Source organism: Juglans microcarpa x Juglans regia, chromosome 8D, assembly GCF_004785595.1.
Source record: "Juglans microcarpa x Juglans regia isolate MS1-56 chromosome 8D, Jm3101_v1.0, whole genome shotgun sequence".
NCBI classification, from domain to species: domain Eukaryota; kingdom Viridiplantae; phylum Streptophyta; class Magnoliopsida; order Fagales; family Juglandaceae; genus Juglans; species Juglans microcarpa x Juglans regia.
In genome coordinates this window covers 3,545,647-3,566,565 of record NC_054608.1, presented here as the reverse complement: position 1 = coordinate 3,566,565, position 20,919 = coordinate 3,545,647, and the positions used below count along the sequence as shown (strand labels likewise).

The following is a 20,919-nucleotide window of genomic DNA, read 5'->3' as shown; positions in this document are numbered from 1 at the left end:
ACTTGGTAATACTTGCACAGTCTATGCTTTGGCTATAGCATTACTCGGTCACCGAGTCATTTTCAAACAAAAAAAAAAAAAATATATATATATATATATATAACGTACATTTGTTGTCTCCTATCTCTCTGATCCATGTAACCGTGCAGTGCTGTAACTCTTAACTTGCTTCCCTCTCTCTCTCTCTCTCTCTCTCTCTCTCTCTGTGCACGTAAAACTCCTGCTCCTACTATCATTCTTATCACACCGCAACATCTCTGCGACTTCTCTCTTGCAACCATGTCTTCCACAACCCTCGAATCCACCGCTGACAGCCTCTCCAGGCTTGGCATCAGCGCGAGTTTCGCCTCCTCTGCTCCTAAATTGCACGAGAACCTCCACCTTCTCTCCCCGGACAAGGTGCGTTTGCGCCAATATGTATATGTTTATATATGTGTTACGGTTTTCGTATTTTGGGTGGTTTTCATTGGGAATGGTAGTGGTTGGGCAGATTGAGCTGGCGAAGATGCTGGTGGAGATGGGCCAGAGTCATTTGTTTGATCATTGGGCTGAGCCCGGTTTCGATGATGAGGAAAAGAAAGGTTTTTTCGATCAGGTTTGGTTTTTTTCATTGCTTATGATGTTAAAATTTTGGATTCGATACATATTTCGGTTCTTTCTTTGTGATTTGTCTCAAAATTGTGTTTTGTTGGTCTATTTCTGTTTGCTGGATCTGTATTTGAAATTGAGTCTCTGTGAATTGTTTTGGAATTAGTACTGAGTCTTTTCGAGTGTAATTGGAGAAGGTCCTTGTTCAAAGTTCTTGGTTCTGTTTCTTTATGTCATGATCGATTTATGTGAATTTTAATTGTATATTCCACGTATCTGCGTTAAAAAAATTGTTAAATAAGAAAAAGATTGAGGAATTCGATATGCAAATGATTCTGGCTTTGAAAAATATGCATTGGGTTGATTCGAACAGTAGGATGAGCGACGGAAAATGAATGAGTGAGTGAGAACTTGGAAGACATAGGGTAGAGTGGAAGGCTGAGAAGATGGGTGCGGGAATTGATTTAAGCTTTTCTTAACAATGGCCTTGTGCGGGAATTGATGCACCCAAGGCCTGGTGCATGAGTGAAGTGTGAACCTGCTTAAAACTGCCAATTTGTTGAGTTTCTCCTCCAAAATTGCTTCTAATTCAATTCATTCTTGTTTCCTTTAAGCTTTGTTATTGGGTTCTTAAACTTATCTTAACAATGGCCTTGATCAGTTCTAAACTAACTATGCAGCTTTCCATTTCTTCTTCTCATTGAAAGTTTATTTCAGGTGGCTCAGCTTAATTCAAGCTATCCTGGGGGTTTGGAATCGTATATTAAAACTGCCAGAGAACTCTTAGCGGATTCAAAAGCAGGAAAGAACCCTTTTGATGGCTTCACACCTTCTGTAAGTGAATATATATATATATATTTATATATTTATATTACACCTATGAACTTATGACTTACAATCATCTTACATTTCGTGAGCCATTCAATGTAAATAGGCACAAATAACTAGAATTTATTCTTCCAAATGAGTTCCTATAGTATGTGTGAAAAATGCATCTTGCTATCTGCACAAAGACGTGCAAGTACTTACAAATTTGACATTTTTGTAAACTAGCAATTCTATAGCTTCAAATTCCACTTCAGTGCTCAACACCTAATAGAAATATCAATAGTTTGTTATGTGTATATCATTACATGCTTGCACTCAAGCGCTGGTTTTGCAGGATTATTTTTACTTTTCTAGATGTTTATATAGTCATTGTCATCCTGTAGCTTGTGGTTTGAACTCCCTGCCTTTAGACCTGTGCTCATTTGGGAAGCACTGTGGATGCTGATGAGCGACAAGGCCTCTGTTTTATTTCTCTGATACAATCTCTGGATGCTCATCAAAACGAATGGGCCAATACCATATATAGCCATTCTTGACCTCTTCATCCCATACACACATATTTAAGATGTGCTGAGCCTGTTAATCTCTCTTTTCCAGGAGTAATCTTTGTGGATACATGAAAAGAATAATTTTTGCAGGTTCCAAAAGGTGAGATTTTGACTTTTGGTGATGAAAACTTTATCAATTTTGAGGAGTCAGGGGTCAGGGAGGCCCGGAAAACTGCATTTGTCCTTGTTGCTGGAGGACTTGGGGAACGTCTGGGATACAATGGAATAAAGGTAACTAATCATGGATTAAATACATTTGCATGTAGTTCTTTTGTTGATCATAATGTTCTTATGTTTCAGCTATCATGACAACCCAGATATCTTAAACAGATTTGGCTTAACCATCAATTGTTTTTTTTAAATGTCTAATTTCCTTCTTTTTAATCTATTTCCATTTTCAAAGGTCTTCAATTAGACGTCTCTAGCGATCATCTGCCGGTCTACATTTCATTAGGTCACATTATGTTGCTTGATTTTTTATTTTTTTTCATTTTGTACCTAATTTCCAGCAATTTAAAACATATTATTAATGCATTTGTATCGTCTCGTGTCCTCATTGGTAAGGACATGCTTATTGACACAGTACTTCCTTCAAGTCAGTTATGGTTGGTACATGGCTGTCTTTATTATTTGATAGAAATTTCATTGCACACGTGTCTTTGTTTGTGTAATTGATCTCATTTCTGGATTAATAGATGCATGTGACCTTAGCGGATTAGTGGGGTTGATCATTTTATTCTCCCATATTTTGATCTATACTGGTGCGATTATCTTCAGCCAAATTGTCTTTATGACTTGCAGGTGGCTCTTCCGGCAGAGACTACTACAGGGTCAGGTTTCTTACAGCAGTACATTGAGTCTATTCTTGCTCTTCAAGAAGCTAGTGGAAGACTCGCACAAGGTCTGTTACCAACCAATGCTATTTGTCATGCAATATCTAGAGATTGCATAAGATGCTGTCTTGGTAATCTAGTGTCAGTTTTTCCTGATTTTCTATGGACCATTCATTGGATCTACAGGACATTTAGGTATAATGTGGAAAGAAGATAAATTATTTCTGAAGTGCTTATCTTGGTGTCCTGTAAAATCATATCTGACAAAACTTTAAGGTGGTGCTAGGAATAAAACAGGACACAGGACCATCCCCTTGGATGGCTTCTGATATTCTGAGATAGTGTCATTTTTCTCCTAGAGTTTTGTCTTCTTTCAGAAAATGCTGTTGAATGAAAGGAACTAATAGCTGTATGATGTAAGACCAAGTAAGTGGGAAGCAGCTTCAGATGGCAGAGGCAAATGAATGGCCAATTAGCAGTTGAAAATTTGAGATTTTTGCACCATGAAATAGTTCAGAACAATCCAGTTCTCTTAATGAAATGTCCCCCCTTATGAATGTTTCCAAGATATTCAATATCCAAAGAAAGCTGCTTCTGGAAATTCTAAGATGGATGAGTCATTTCTGTTGGGAAAAGTGGCTAACCCTATTTGGTGCATATGTATGGAAAGATGGAATGAAAATATTTCCAGCTTAGTCTCCAATCTTTCTTCTGCTGCTTGGCTCATTTCTTTTACGTACTGGACATAAATCATGAACTTAATGCATAATGAGACACTCAGAATGATGCATCTGCAAGTTAGGACACTACAAGAGTTGCTAATCACTTTGAACAGAAGCTAATTTCTTTAGATGATCCTCATTACACCAGTGGTGCTGCCAATAAGTCACTCAAGTTACTTGAACCTGTCAAACATTACATACCTAAATTTCTACTATTTGCAAGGTAGGCAAATGCAAGCATGTTATCAGATAGTGCAAGTAAGATTAACCTAAATAATTAGGGCAGGTTGCACGATTCTTTCTTTATTCTATCAATTCTAGTCATAGTTGTCTTCATCATCGCTTTCTCTGAACATGAATTAAATTACTTTTTCTCATCGGTGCATTCATCTATCTCCTATGCATTTGGCAAACCACCTTTGGTGACTCATTCTCATATTTTCCTTAATTAAGTTCTATCCCCACCTCTGAACATATATTTTTATCTCTTACTTTATCTTCCATGACATCCCCTCTGACCTATATTAAATGTCTCATGTCACTGGCTATAGGATTTCACTTAGTCAATGCAAACTAGTGAATGAGGGTGATTATTGTATTAAACTACTTTCTTTTTACCTGTAAAAAATTGTATTAAACTACTTTCTTAGTTTCGCTTCTTGGTTAAAGTAATAATGTTTATGATATTTTTGTAGGTGATTCTCAAACACGGATTCCTTTGGTTATAATGACATCAGATGACACACATACACGCACTGTAGAGCTTTTAGAATCAAATTCGTATTTTGGAATGGAACCTACGCAAGTAAAACTTCTAAAACAGGTATTTTAAAACAGATATTTGATTGGTTGTTGACGTCTTACGGGACAAAGCTCATTATAGTAGTAGAATGGGTTCATTCGGTAATCAATTTTCCATTCATTACAGGAAAAGGTTGCATGCTTGGATGATAATGATGCCAGGCTTGCAGTTGAACCCCGTAACAAATACAGGATTCAGGTAGCGATGGCGTTAAATAGACTTGATAATTTAGTCATTGGCATCAAATAAAATTCTTAAGCTTGGAACTTTATTGCATATTCGTTCCTTAAACCCTTTTCTGTTTGTGGTAGACAAAACCTCATGGCCATGGTGATGTGCATTCACTTCTGTTTTCTAGCGGCCTTCTGAAAGTTTGGTAATTCTTAAGATCTCATCTCAACTCTGGAATTTTTCTTTGCGCTTATGAGTTAATTATTATTTTAAACTTCATAATTTTACTGTTTATCTTGATTGCTTGTTTGTGTACAAATATGAGATCTATGCGTGCGATCTCACTTGCATCTCATTCTTTTTTGGCTGAGTCACATAATAACCTCTGGATTTATAGCAGATAGAAAGCCACTGCATAATGTAAAACTATAGCTAATCTAATTTGCACCTCAAATTTCTGTTTATTGGCATCCTTTTTTGCTTCTATTTGAAGTAGAATTAGTAGGTTTGCAATCTTTTTATCAACAATGACTGTAGCTTTCTCCCTAAAATTTTGTTTCTGGAAGTTTGACAGCCTAAAGTTACCTTTGGAAATTCATGGTACTGGATACAATTTTTTTTTTTTTTTATCAATAGACAAGAATTTTATTGATGGTAATAGTCATAACCCAAGTACACGGGACATATACAAGAGCAAGTGGTACTGGATAAATTGTTATGTCCCATGATATGCATTTATTTCAAAATTGGCTTGGAAAAAGGTACTTTCATGATTATAGTAGTTCATGATTATTTCAGGCACGATGCTGGTTTGAGATGGGTTCTGTTTTTCCAAGATACAAATGGACTTCTATTCAAGGTTTGTTGATTCAATGTTATGTTTTATTTTTGATCGATATATCTCTCTGGTAGGGTTACCTATATAAAAAAATGTCTGTGCTAGGGTTGTGCTTGGTTGCAAAATAAACATTCTCAGCATTGATTATTGTTTGAATGTAGGCAATCCCAGCAGCTCTGGGTGTAAGTGCTGCCAGACAATACCATGTTAACTCTCTTGCTGTTCCACGTAAAGCAAAAGAAGCTATTGGAGGAATTACAAAACTTACTCATGCCGATGGTATTTTGCTGTTTTATTGAATACATTCAGTTGTACGTGGTTCACAAATTTCAACTTGTATCATGGCTTTCTTTGCCTGGAAGTTATTCACTATGTTAATTACTTTGCTTAACTTGTGTGAAAATGGTATATCACATGCGAAATTTATTGTGGTGTCCATGTGGAGAATTTGTTTCTATTCTAGTCTTTAATCATTCCTCTACAAATTAAATTGCTTCAGGGAGGACAATGGTGATCAATGTGGAATACAATCAGCTTGATCCTCTACTAAGAGCAACAGGACATGATGACGGAGATGTTAACGATGAGACTGGCTATTCTCCTTTCCCAGGAAATATAAACCAAGTAAGCTTCTGGAGAAAACTCATTATCTTCTGATCAAATAGGGTGCCTATCCCCAATATTAATCTTCTCAAATTTCTGGTGTAGTTTATTGGAGTGTGCCGTACCTAAGTTTACAGTGAGTGCTGCCAAGTATACTGAAAAATCCACTGGATCTTTTCAGCTTCTGATGAAAATCTCAAAATTAATTTTCAAAATTGCCCCAAGGCAAGGGAAAGTGGGTGGATGTCCTGTAAAGTACCTCTATAGAAAGTTACATCAGTTTTCATATTTATAAATAGAAAATGATTAAATCACAACCTTTTTTACAACTCTTTTTTTTTTTATAAGTAAGAAATAATTTTATTCATTGAATGAAATAGGCGCAGCCCATGCATACAGGAAGTATATAAAAGAAAACACCTAATTACATTATATAAAGAAGGAAACGATAACAGAAAATCATGAGCTGAATCTCCATTAAGCACTATAGCTGAAAACCTTGAAATAAAGAAAACACAAAGAATTTCCTGATTTCCTCCATAGTGCTCTCCTTATTATTAAAACATCTTCCTTTCCCACCAAATACACCACGAGACACAAAGGAACCATCTTCCACACAGCAGCCACTTGAGGAGAACTTTGCAATCCAAGCCAACACGCAAGTAAACCTACTACTTTAATAGGCATCACCCAAGCCATCCCAACTCTACTGAAAACACCATCCCACAGTGCCTTTGCCGCCTTGCACTGCAAAAGTAAATGATCCACATATTTTCCATGTTTCTTACACATGAAACACCACTCTATAACAACAAGACCACGCTTTCTCAAGTTATCGATCGTCAGAATATTCCCGAGTGATGCTGTCCATATGAAAAAAACAACTTTGGAAGGCACATGTGACCTCCAAATACTCTTCCAAGGAAAAGGAGAACAATGCTGAACAGTCAACGCCTTATTGTAAGACCATACCAAAATTTTTTTACTGCCGTATGCTTCCATATCATTCTATCCCTCTCATTACCACCAATCCCCGGTGAGTGTAAGAAGCTGAAATCATCAAAGACCTCATCAATTTCCCAGTCCTGTACAGCTGTAGTTAAACAAACATCCCACTGCAATGTTCCATTGAAACGGTTTAACAAATCAGCAACAGTAACATTCTGATTGGCTGCCAAATGAAAAATAACCGGAAATGTACTAGAAAGAGCCCGATCACCATACCAAACTTGAAGCCAAAAATGGATCTTTGAACCCTCACCAACAACAAAATTTATATGATCAGCTGAAATCTCCCAACCATTCCTAATAAATTTCCCAAGACTCGCACCATAAGCCCCCCTTGCCTCTTTAGAACACCAACCCCCCAATCACTCCCATATTTCTGATCTTTAACCTCCCTCCACAATACATTTCCGATCTTTAACCTCCCTCACAGTGCAATGGCTCGATAGAGCATTGGAGGACTGTTTGAAAGGAGAAAAAAATGAGTTTTACACGACGATTAGGGAAGGATATTGTAGTTTTATAGCATAGCGGTGCTCGAATAGCCGTGGTCGATATATGGCGGTAGTAGAATATAGTGAGGGAGGAAGGTGAAGCTTTATCTTTATACCTAAAGAGGAGGGGGGGGAGGGGATGGAGGAGATTGAGGGAGGCATTGTGGGAGTGTATACAGGAAGGGAGAAACATGGGTGGGTCTCGCGAAGGAGCATAGATGAGACCAATGGTGGAAGAGCTTCAATCGAATACATGGTCCTATAAGGAGGTGCTTATGCCGACGGTGACTCACTGTGAATTGCGAGTAGGGGACGGCGGTGGTAGGTCTAAAAATGGGTACACTGGTGGAAATATGCATCGAGCCCCTTGTTTGGCTTTACGGAAGAGGGGCATTGGTAGGGAAGATGTCGGCCAGGAGGAGATGGACGTACATAGTACGATGGTGGAGATGCAGGCACAATTGAGGAAGCTACAGGATGAGGTGGAAAAAGTGCTGACATGTGTTGGGGCAAATAAGGAAAGAGACAAGGAATAGGCAAGTATAGGGGCTGGGGTGGGCTTAGGTGATCAGAGGCCCAACAAGGCCACAAATAAACAACAGGTTATAGGGGCGGGCTCGAGTGCTGGGCCTAGTAAAGGGCTGGGCTAGTGTGGAGAAATAATGAAAGGAGAAGCCAAATGGGCCGACGGGTTGGGCCACAACCCATGGGGCAATTTGATGGAAGAACCCAACCTGTGTGGAGAGAATGCACAGGGGCTCCATCCATTGGCTGAAGTCGTACTCTCCCACCAGAAATCTTGATGCGAAGTACGCGGACGGCGGAGGATTCGTCGACGGGGACACAAAAGACGCCGGCGATGACGGCGGAACAGTTAGTAGGTGGGCAGTACACGTTGTGTGTCCAAAAAACGACGGTAGAGCTTCCAATGGGCATTCCTACACCACCGTGTGTCATTTCACTGTTGAGTGGCGGCCAGAAAGTGCCGATGGGATGTGGGGGAGAAGGGTATACTCCGGCGAACCCCCAATTAGAGCTCCTTGATGATTCTAAGATGGATGAAAGGGAAGGGGTGTGTTCATATGACCTTTCACATTCTGGTAGTGAAGAACTACCTTTTTCTGAAGAAGAGAATTCCCAAAGACTCGTCCAGGTGCTAAGTGGGCCTGTTGGGGAGGGTGAAATTTTTTTTGTAGAAGAGACTCAGGGTTTGCCTATGGAATTTAGAATGGGTGAGCCTATACCTTTGAATTATGTTACCAGTTCAATCTCGTGTTTCAGACTGGGTATTTCACAAGGTGAAGGAAATACAACAATATGTGGGGATGGAGTGTGAAGGTTTTGAGGAACAGTTCATAGCTTTGCTTACCGCCATTGAAGTGAGGCATCAACAACACAGGAAAGTTGGATAAAAAAAAAGCGGGAGCTTAAGAGGTTAACATGGTCGATGAATTAGAGGGTAGTTCTAGCAGGGACAGGTCAAGAGGAAAGGGGCTGGCCTTCCCACAATGAAACCCAAAATTGTGTCATGGAATGTCCACGGGCTCAATGAGGCCAATAAGCGTCTCTAAATAAGAAATTTGCTTTGTGAGTGGAAGGCAGATATTGTTTGTTTATAGAAGACAAAGCTGAAATTAATTACTAGAAGAATTGTGTGAAGTTTATAAAGTAGTGTACACGTGGATTGGCTGTATTTGGCTTCGAATGGGGCGTCAGGAGGTGTTTTGGTGATGTGGGATAGAAGGGTGGTGGAGAAAAGAGGAATTTATAGGGATGTTCACGGTAGCATGCTCCTTTAAGAGTGTGACAGATAACTTTATGTGGGCTTTTACAGGTGTATATGGACCAAACTTAGACAACAACATAAGACTATTGTGGGAAGAATTAGCTGGAATACATAGCTGGTGAGACCTTCCATGGTGCATTGGTGGAGATTTTAATGTCATAAGATTTCCAAGTGAATGTTTTGGAAATAGAAGAGTGTGGCCAGCAATGACAAAATTCTCGGAGTGCATCTTTGATTTGAACTTAGTGGATCTGCCACTGGCGGGGGGTTCTGTCATGTGGTCTAATAATCAGACATGGTCTCGATTGGATAGATTCTTAATATCTTCATAATGGGAAAGTCATTTTTTGGATATATGGCAAAAGAGAATGCCTCATCTTTGTTCGGATCATTGGCCTATCATGCTGGATTGTGGTGGTCTCTAAAGAAGGCGTCGGTATTTCAAATTTGAAAATGTGGCTGAAATCTAAAGGTTTTGTGGACAGGGTTAGACAATGGTGGTCCTCATATCAGATATAGGGTACCCCTATCTTCACCTTTGTGGGTAAACTGAAAACTATAAAAAAAGATTTAAAGCTTTGGAACATGTAGTCGTTTGGTGATATAGGGGAACACAAGAAAAGCAAGGTGATGGAGATCCAGGAGTTAGAGAGGATACAAGAGGATCAGACTCTTACACAGTAAGAATTAACTCAAATCTTGAGAGGATTATTTTATTAGAAGAGACTCATTGGCGTAAAAAACCAAGAGCATTGTGGTTAAAGGAAGGAGATCGAAGCATGAAGTTCTTCCACAGAATAGCTGATTCTCACAGGAGAACCAACAACATTGAGATGCTGAAAATTGATGGTGTTGATTGTAGGGAAAAGTAGGTGATTCACAATCATGTAGTTGATTGCTTTGAGTAGTTACTTACTGAGCAGGTGGGATGGTGGCCTACGCTTGATGGGCTTGGTTTTGACTCCATTGGGCCGCATGATGTTTGTCGGTTGGAGAGGCCTTTTGAGGAAGCAAAGGTTTACGAAGTAGTGAGGAAAATGGTTAAAGACAAGGCACCAGGTCCTGACGGTTTTATGAGGGTGTTTCAGGAGCTTTTCTCGGTTGGAAAATTTGAGAAAGGCCTTAACGCCACTTTTCTCGCATTAATACCGAAGAAGGTTGGGACTGTGGAGATTAGGGAGTTTTGGTCCATTAGCTTAGTAAATGGGGTATATAAGATAATTTTCAAGGTGTTTGCGAATTGTCTAGGTGAGGTATTGGGGAAGATAATTACAAAACTCCAAAATGCTTTTGTAAAGGGTAGATAGATTTTAGATGCGGTTCTTATTGCCAATGGATGCCTTGACAGTAGACTGAAAGCTGGCACTGCAAAGATCATCTGCAAGCTAGACATGGAGAAGACATACGATCACGTTAACTAGAATTTTCTTCTTTACCTTCTTGGGAGGTGTGGTTTTGGGGAGAGGTGGCGGTCGTGGATCTGTTGGTGCATATCAACGGTGAAATTCTTAGTTTTGATAAATGGAAGCCCAACTGGCTTTTTTAATAGCACATGAGGATTAAGACAAGGAGACCTGTTGTCTCCATTAATTTTTGTTATTGTGATGGAGGCGCTAAGCAGAATGACCTTGGCATGGTTAACAATGGTCTCATGATTGGCTTCTCAATTGGAACCCCGGATAGGGGAATTATTAGGTTGCACTTGGATGTTGAGCTGAGTTGAGTTCTCTATGAATAGTAGTAAGTTGAGATGGTAGAGTGAGTTTTGTGGGGCCCACCTAAGATGAGTTTAGATGTGTTTGAACGTTAAGATGAGTTAAGATGTATTTATGAGAAGTTGAAAAAGGTTATGGATCCTATGTGTAAAGAGGTTTTGAGTTGAGATGAGTTTAGTGATTTGAGAATTGAGTGTTTGGATGTTAGAAGAGGTTTAAATTTGAACCGAACTCAGGTGAGTTCGGTCAAGGAACCAAACGTGGCCTTAATATTTCTCATTTATTATTTGCAGATGACACACTTATCTTTTGTGAGGCAGAGCATAACCAGGTTCGAGCACTGAAGGCCCTTTTCCTTTGTTTTGAAGTAGCGTCTGGGTTGAAAGTGAACTTTTACAAATCAAAGATGGTGCCAATTGGTGGTGTTCATCATATAAGACAGTTGGCTAGCACTTTGGGGTGTAAGACTGCCTTTCTTCCTATGACTTACCTTGGACTCCTAAGACTGCCTTTCTTCCTATGACTTACCTTGGACTCCCGTTGGGGCTGCCTCGAGAGCGTCTTCTTTGTGGGACACAGTGATTAAGAAAGTAGAGCGGAGACTGGCAGGATGGAAGTGATTGTACCTGTCGAAAGGTGGTAGGATTACCTTGATCAAGAGTATATTATCTAATCTACCAACTTACTTTTTGTCTCTATTCTCTATCCCAGCAAGTGTGAAGTTTCGAATTGAGAAATTTCAACGTGATTTCTTGTGGAGTAGAGTGGAGTGGAGTGGAGTGGGTGAGTAGTTCAAATTCCACCTAGTCAAGTGGGAGAATGTATGTTGCCCTATCTCTAGTGGTGGTTTCGGTATTAGAAATATGAGAATTTTTAATCGGGCGTTATTTGGAAAATGATTGTGGAGATACAATAAGGAATTAAAAGCCTTATGGAAGTTGGTGATTGAGAGTAAATATGGAGGCTTATTGGGGGGGGGGGGGGATGGTGTAAAAGTGAGAGGGGTTTATGGAGTGGGGCTGTGGAAACACATAAGAAGAGATGGGGGGGTCTTTACTTGACACACAAGATTTCTTTTGGGTGAGGGTTCCAGGATTAAATTCTGGAGTGATATTTGGTGTGGTAACAATGTTTTAAAGGATTTATTTCCTTCACTTTTCAGGGTTGCAAGTGCCAGAGATGTTTCAGTGGCTGAAGTCATGGTGATATCAGGGGAGCAAATCCAGTAGAATATCAATTTTAGTCGGGCAGCACAAGATGGGAAATGAGCAGCTTTGAAGACTTTTTCAGCCTTTTGTACTCCATAAAACCAAGCAACCAGCAAAAAGATATGTTGTGGTGGATACTTGCTGGTAAAGATTCATTCTCAATTCGCTCTTTTTATAAGTCTATCACACAAGAGCCCAATATTCAGTTTCTATGGAGAAGGCTTTGGAGACATAAGGCGCCTCCCAAAGCAGCATTCTTTGTGTGGACAACTTCCTTGGGTAAGATCCTCACAACCAACAATTTGAGGAAATGTAGGGTGATTATTGCAGATTGGTGTTGCATGTGTAGGAACGGGGGCGAGTCTGTGGACCATCTCCCACTACACTGTGAGACAGCTAGAGTGTTATGGAATGAGGTGTTTAGTAGACTAAACTTGGCTTGGGTTATGCCTAAGACAGTGGTGGCAGTTCTGGCTAGCTGGATTAATCTAAGAGGCATTTAATAGATTAAAGCTGTGTAGAAGATGGTCCCTATATGCATCATGTGGTGTTTGTGGTAGGAGCGCAAAGATCGGACGCTTGAAGACAATGAGAGATCGTTGGAGGAACTAAAAGCTTTATTTATTAGAACACTATGTACTTGGGCCATTGCTGTTGATTTTAATGGCCTGGATCTACATGATTTTCTTGTCTCTATTGCGCCTACATAGTTAGGGCATACTTTTGTATTGTACCTGGCTATGCCTATTCATTGATTAACAAAATTTGTTTACTTATTAAAAAAAAAAAAAAATATTCCCCTTCCAGTTGATACCTCCACAGCCATTTCCCTAACAAAGCCTTGTTGAAACTTCTTAAATTTTGAACCCCCCAACCTTCATTTGAAATAGGAGCACGAACTCTATTCCAACTAACAAGGTGAATTTTAGTCTCCTCACCCATTCCACCCTACAAAAAAGTAGGAAATAGTCTTTCAACTAACAAGGTACGAAATAAGGATAGATAATAAGTTGGGAGATTGTAAAGTGTATTTTTAATAAGAGTAATTCTACCCCTTTTAGAAAGATATAATCGCTTCCAACCTGCCAGCCTTTTCTCAATCCTCTCAACTACCACATCCCATATGGACTTAGCCTTAAATGACGCCCCCAATGGAAGACCAAGATATCTCATAGGTAAAAAAACAACTTTTCAACCCAATAGGTCTGCCAAACAGTTAATATTCCGCACCTCCCCCACCAGAACGAACTTTGACTTACCCAAATTCATCTTAAGGCCTGATACAGCTTCAAAACATAATAATACAACTCTGTTTTAAATAAATGATATTTTTGTAAAATAAGTTGTAAAATAGCTATAGGAGTATTATTGTTTTACAAAAATGCCCTCCATTTAAAACAAAGTAAAGGATTGTTTGTATCACTATTATTCATAAATATGGTTACCAGAGCATAAAAATATAGAACTAGTGCAGAATCTGTAGAGTGAAACGGTGTTTTTTTTATTCCCTCTCTCTCTCTCTCTCTCTCAATTGTGTGTGCGTGTGCACGCATGCTTGATTAATGGTATACGTACTTATTAGGCTTCTCCGCATACTAGCCTCAGCTTCTGGGTGACATCATTTACCATGGTATCGAAGCTTGGTTTATTTTTTTTGTTCTTGTATATTACATGTCGTCAAGCAGTGTTTTTGTTTTAATTGGGTCATAAAGGGTATTTGTTCTATTTTTTCAATCATTCTTCTTATACTAGATCCAATCTCCCGATGCCTACATAAAGGGAAAAAATCAACTTCTTTTCATGTATTCTGCAGCTCCCTATTCAGTGCTTTACATGTGCAAATTATTGGCTGTCTCCTGGACATAGGAGGTGATCATAAGGAATCCATACCAGTTGGATGTATACTTTGTTATGATTAGAAGTATCTATTAGACCTCTTGACCTACTAACTTAAGTTTTTTGGTCGTACATTTTAATGAAATCATAGGAACAATTAAGAAAAGGAGGTTTGAGAATTTTTGTTACGTTGGTTTTTGGCGAACTACCAGTCCCACCAACATCTGTTTTTTCTTTTAGGTAAAAGTTACCGGGTGCTTCATTATACATTTCAGCTATCATCAAATCAATTATAAGACTTTGTATCTTGGCTTTAGCATTTGATTGAGATTTTCATATGTTTCACTTGCGCATTCTCTTATGGAACTGTTACATGCCTAGGCTTGACTTGTATGACTCTTTTTCCAGTTGATTTTGGAACTTGGTCCATACATTGAGGAGCTCACAAAAACAGGAGGTGCTATAAAGGAGTTTGTTAACCCAAAGTAAACCTTCTCGATTTACTTCCAAATTTTGGTTTGAACTTCCAATTATTGTGTGTGCTTAATTGCTTGCAGTGATCAAGTGTTCCAAAAATTTTCAAGTTTTCTTTTCTTTGAATTGTTGTTTAATCTGTGAACTTTTTCATGTGGGCTTCATAACTCTTATTGAAGAAAAACTCTATTCAGCAGTCCTACACCACACACCCGCTTTTATATTTTATCTTTTTATTTTTTTCCCTCGACAGGTGTGTCGTGTATGGCTGCTGAGTAGAAGAACTCTGAATTGATAAATTGAAAATAATTCACCTGACTAATCGATTAAATGTGTTAGTCACACCTTCATATATTCCATGTTATAAATTTTCTATTTGCCAGTTATGACCCTCTAGCATTGGAGAAATGTTGTTGTTTCTTAAATTATTTTGCTCACGGCAATGTTTAGGGAATGAGGTAGTTATAGCTAAGTCCTACTTTAAATAGAAAACTGCTTTAATTTTGAAGGCTATAGAAGTTAGATTCAGCATGATTATTCATGTTGGAAAAGTTGTTAAAGAATCCAAAGCATGATTCCAATTTGTTGGAGGTTCGGTGACACACACTCTTACTCACACATGATGTTGCAAATATAAGCTAGTGCTTCCTTTTTGTTTACCATCGTCCTTATATCCAATTTTCTTGCAGATACAAAGATGCTAGCAAAACTTCTTTTAAATCCTCAACTCGTCTAGAGTGTATGATGCAAGACTATCCGAAAACTTTGCCTCCAACAGCAAGGGTTGGATTTACGGTAATTTAATGTTTCCTGAGTGAGAGTGTGTGTCGCTCATAATTTATGGTAATTTATGGTTTCAAGCCACTCACAATCCTTCCTTAATCTCGAGTCTTAGATGTTTAGATCTACTCGGTGTTTTTAATGCCATCTGAAGAATGCTCTTCATATTTGTTTTGTGATAGCATGTGCTATTAATGTAGTTTTTTCATCGTTGCCCTTATTGTTTGGTAGTTGTACTATGATGATTAGGTCATGGATGCATGGCTTGCTTATGCACCTGTGAAGAACAACCCTGAGGATGCTGCTAAGGTAAGAGTATCTTCACTACCCTTTTGGCTGTTCCTTGTTTTGGTACTTGAATTATATACTGGGTGGTTTTCAACAAATTATATTTTTCCCACGTCTGACCAGTTTGTTGGTTGATAATGTAGTGGTTTTAAAAACTCAAGTGGTACTGTGCATTTTCTTGATCAACAGAATGAGGATTTTATGAAACTCATGCCATAAAATAAAACAGACTGCCCCCTTTTTCTCCATGGCTGCTGGATATATAGTTATGTCATATTTTTTAATCCCATGCATGCAAGAGCTCCTCAAAGATCAAGTGATAAACACAATGTGATTGTTTAGTAGGACGGCCTGTGATTTTGTTGACAAAGATAGTAATAGTGGTAATGGAAGTCTGGTCTATCGAATGGAAATTTATGCTCGGGGATACACTTCCATTGTTTACATAATCGTCTAAGCTAACCTAAAACTTGTATTACCAATAGCTATGCCTTTCTATTTATACAAAAGCTTGCTTAACAGGGTAGTTATAGCCACTTCATTTATGCCTGGTTTGGTTTCACAAATCTTTCAAACCATCCCATGCCATCTCATCTCAACATCCAAACACCATTCAAACACAAACATTTTTCAATTTCAAATTTTCTACTTTTTCATATAATCATTACCTAATCATTAGAACTTTCCCAAACTTTCAAACAAAACACAAAAAACAATTAAATTTTTTCAAATCCCAAAACAAAAATAATATTAAAAACTTATATTCCAACCCTCCTTAACTTTATAATTTTTGTATTCAAATTTTTCTCCTTTCCCAAAACTCCATAAAAATCTTAACTCAAACCATTTCACTAGTATTCACAAATTATCTCACTACTATTTACAAATTTCTCATCTCATCTGTGTAACCAAACGAGGCCTTAGTCTTGTGGAATTTCATATATTAAGAGCAAGAAAAGATACCATATATTAAAAGTTCTAGACACCAATTTAAATTTGAAGTATAGATTTATGGATTCTACACTTTGGGCGGTCGTCAAACTGAGAAGTCATATCTGCTCTAGCTCCTCTTGATGCCCAAACTAAAAAATTGGCGTTGGAAGTTTGTGTTTAGAGTAACGAAGCATATCTTGGTCTGCATATCGTTAGATTTCCCATTGAGTCCAGAGGGCTGCATTAGAAGCCTGGTGGCTTAAGAGCCCGTTAAAAAAGGACGTGTTTATATGGTGATATATTTATTGGTCTCCTAATAAACGCCTGTCATTTATCTTCTAGGTTATGTATATTTGTGGTTATAACTCCGATCTATTGAGTTTGAAGCTCAGTAAACCACTAATTTTATTTCTTATGGATGGATATGCCTGGTTTCCATAAGTACTCATTGGTTATTACGCATGTATTTCCATTCTTATCTTTGTTACTCCATTTTATTAGTTTTCTCCGGCTATTAGTAGATGTTTTATGCATTTAACAATTCTTTATCCTTTATCTTCTATACCTAATTGAGGTTAAACGAGATCCTGGCTTACCAATTTGGTTTTATCCTGTTTCTATTCGTTTTCTTGAATTTAATTGAAGGTACCAAAAGGAAATCCATATCATAGTGCAACTTCTGGAGAAATGGCCATCTATTGTGCAAACAGCCTTATTCTTAAAAAGGTAACTAATATTTTAATTCTATGTAAATTTGTTAAGCATCATAAATCGTGATTGTAACTGAGATTGTTACATTAGATTGGAAGGGTTGAATGAATCCATTCACTTAAGCTCTGTGACCCCAGGGGAAGTGGTCATGCCAACGCATACATGATTACTGTGTACTAGATATGGCCAGATTTTCATCCTGCATTTTCACTTCTGTCGGCTTATCAATACATGGCATCTTCTTTAGTCCCATGTTGGATGCTTCCCTAATTCAACTACTGGGTAAGGTCAAAGATTATACCATTATTGACTGGGAAATAGCACATCCAACTTATACTCAGAACAACCAAATAACAAGATAGCTCTGCCGATTGAACCAGTGACCTGGCTGACTCATCAGGGGCTGTTTGGGTATCATGAAACATGATCCTCATTTGAGTTTCTTTTTTTTTTTTTTTTTTTTTCCTGAAAAAGTGGCATTCTGATGGAGAATGGTATAGATTACTTGCTGATTACATATACATACAGAAACAGTTTAAAGATCATACAGGATGAAAAATAGTTCAAAGTTGCAGGGAATTGTGACAATCCTTTTGTCATACTTGTATAGAAAAGTGTACAAAGGGTATATAAATAATTAAATCTATCTCTTCCCATCAGAGTAGAGGTCCTCAGTTTTAGCTTGACTCTACACCACTCAATTTAATTAAATATTTCATGTGTTTGGCCTACTTATGAAGTGAGAGTCTGATCCACACGTAAGTGGCAGTGTTAAGATATAATACAATTCATAAAATCTACCACTTCCCATCAACTTCAGTTTAGGTTTACTAGTGGTGATTTCACAACTTATATATTCTCTGATCCCACATCATGAGATTTTTCTCCATGATGCACTTTTTGGGTAAGCCTTCCACTTCATAGTTGGTCTTTTAATAACCATATTTCACACTTTGCAATGATTCCCTTTTTGTAAGGGTGCTCCCTCCATTCGGGCCTGGCCCGTCCGTATGCTAGGGGGTGGAATGGCCTCCAAGGCCATCTGCTCCCCCGCCCAAGCCTCGACACCAACAGCTCAGGCTCTACCACAGCCCAAACCAACCTGGAAAAAAAAAAAAAAACCAAAATCATCCAAAACCTAACTCTGGCAGAGAGAGATACCTAGGGCCGGGAGGTTGGGGTCGACGCCGGGAGGAAGAGAGAGAGAGAGCGAAGGACGACGGGGGTCTGAGACATCGAGGCCGCGAGAGGAGGAGACACTGAGAGAGGAAAGAGAGAGAGTGAAAAGAGAGATGCTGTGGGGGGGAGGGGTTTTGGTTTTTATACAAAACCTAATAAGACAGGGTAAACTAGGCCTGTGCAAGAAGCAGCTTGATCCGATCCGACCCGACCCGCACCCGAAAACCGGATTTGGATGATGCTCGGGTTCGACCCGTCCAACCCGCTAAGTCAGTCAAAACCAACTAGAGTATTTTTTACTGTGACCACATAACAAGGCTCGCAACTAACAACCAATAGCAATTAACTACTATTCTATTTAAAAGTCCTTTGGAAGGTCTTCTATTTATTTGTGCCAATAGCAATTAACTACTATTCTATTTAAAAGTCTTCTAGAAGGTCTTCTATTTATTTATGCTGGCTTAATCCCCTTCGTCCAACTCATCTACGGCCCATAACTTCATAGCTAACTTTCATCTCAAACTTCCTTCGAACCCTTCAGCCGAAACATACGCCCAGACTTGTTACCCATTCTTCGGCTTGATGGCACCAAGAATCTCGCCCTCCGTAAAGCTCAACTCGTGGAAGGACTTCAGGTCTGTTCTTCAACGCATATTCATAGGATATATAAAAGAGGTTGACCCGATATCGGGTCGGGTGGGACCGAGAAATATGGCGGACGGGTCGGGTCGGGTCGGGCCAAAATACTAATCGGTTTGCACGGGTTGCAGCCCTAGGGTAAACCCTGCGCAGGCTTGGGCCCAACGTGGGCCCCGCCCCCCGTCTCCTAGTTGTGGGCGGATGCCCACACACCCCCCCGTCTGCGGACGTGGGACCCCACCCTAGCCAGGCAGATGCTGGAGGGGTGGACATACTCTGCAATGATCCCTAGCTCCTTGTATTCTATTTTACTGAATAATCTCCAGCTACCTTTATTTTCAAATTGCCAAAACCTAAAATATGTTCTACTCCAAGTATATGCGTGGTTTAAAGAAGGTTAAAAAAATTTCTTTTATTGAAACTGCACTTCTTTGAGTAATGTGAACAAATCTAACATGTATATGCATTGATATTATCTATGTACAGATGTGTGCTCATATTCTTACGTGGATTTGACTTATGAATACTTCAGTTGTTTTGTAAACGGAACTACCCGAATAATATTGCAAGAAATCTATGCAAATTTAAAGTGCTCGTAGATTTTGATCGACTCTCTCTCTCTCTCTCCATTGTTTAAATTATGGCGTTTCTGCTTTTTGTCTGTCTGCTAGGCTGGTGCCCAAGTTGCTGATCCAGTAGTACAGGTGTTCAATGGGCAAGAGGTAGAAGTCTGGCCTCGTACCACATGGAAGCCCAAATGGGGTCTTACTTTTGCAGAAATCAAAAGGAAAGTGTGTGGAAGTTGCACCATTTCTCAGAGGTCCACCATGGTCATCAAGGGCCGTGATGTCTTTCTTGAGGATCTCTCCTTGGATGGAGCTCTTCTCATTGATGCTGTTGATGATGCAAAGGTAAGCCAGGACAAGCTGATAAAAAAGATGGCTTTGAAAACTGTGAATAGACACAGCTTGCTCTTTGTTTTCGCTTTTCTCAATGGTGTCGAGTTGGATGCCACTTCCGATCTAAACCTTGTGAACATATAATAGTTTGCATGTTTGAAGTAAATTTTTCCAAAATTCTCTCTTTAGCATGAATGCAGCAAATATTACCAAGTTAGTCATAAATTCCTGAATTCCACATATATCTGACATCGATATGGATGCTTTTTAAGCCTGTTGCCTTTTCTGACTCATATTTTCTCTTGATATTATTTTTCACCAAAACTTCATTATAGAAAACTATTGATGTATGCTCTCATTCTATTTCTTCCTGTTCATCTCATGTGTTTTCTGCTGTTGGCACCATCTGGTTCGGTTATTTAAACTAATTTCATATGGGTGACAATATCAATTGTTTAGTATGTTTAGATCAAACGAATAAGTACTTTTATTAACATGATCTTTTTAAACAGGTAAAAGTACGAGGTTCGGTACAGAACAAAGGATGGATTCTTGAAAATATTGATTATAAAGATGCTTCGGTGCCTGAAGAACTAAGAATCAGGGGTTTCAGAATAAACAAGATAGAGCAGCTTGAAAAGAAATACACAGAACCTGGCGAGTTCTGCGTGGAGCCATGAAAGTCATGAACTTATCCAAATTAACATATCATGTCTCAAGCCAGAAATAATTTCCTTTTTCTTTTATCTTCTACAACTTATTTATATTGCTTAAGCTAGCTGGGTCTGAAAAGGTTAGGTGAAATAATTGAATATTTCGGATAGCTTAAGGGGTTAGATTTTGTTTTTTCCTTTTTCAATTTCCTTATCAAATTTTTGCAAAGATTTTCCCCCATTTATCAGGACAGAGTCAGAAACAATCTTATCCATTTTGGTGCATAAATTTTATGAGTAATGCTACGTATAGTTGTAAAATGTGCAAGTATCGCACAATCGTACTTTTGAAAAAAAGTGAGGTTTACCATTAAAAAATTAATTTT

The 20,919-nt window shown here is 38.7% G+C and overlaps 1 protein-coding gene across 1 annotated transcript; it reads left to right on the top strand.

The window, feature by feature from the left end:
* Positions 1–123: 123 nt before the first annotated feature.
* LOC121242887 (UDP-sugar pyrophosphorylase-like) lies at positions 124–20,850 on the top strand. The gene is made up of 17 exons (XM_041140890.1): positions 124–399; positions 491–595; positions 1,306–1,422; positions 2,055–2,195; positions 2,766–2,865; positions 4,215–4,342; positions 4,448–4,519; positions 4,633–4,697; positions 5,291–5,351; positions 5,492–5,609; positions 5,830–5,954; positions 14,386–14,462; positions 15,141–15,246; positions 15,481–15,540; positions 17,098–17,178; positions 19,653–19,892; positions 20,393–20,850. The coding sequence occupies exons 1-17, from the start codon at positions 280–282 to the stop codon at positions 20,558–20,560; spliced, it is 1,884 nt and encodes a 627-aa protein (XP_040996824.1). The 5' UTR covers positions 124–279; the 3' UTR covers positions 20,561–20,850.
* Positions 20,851–20,919: the final 69 nt, after the last annotated feature.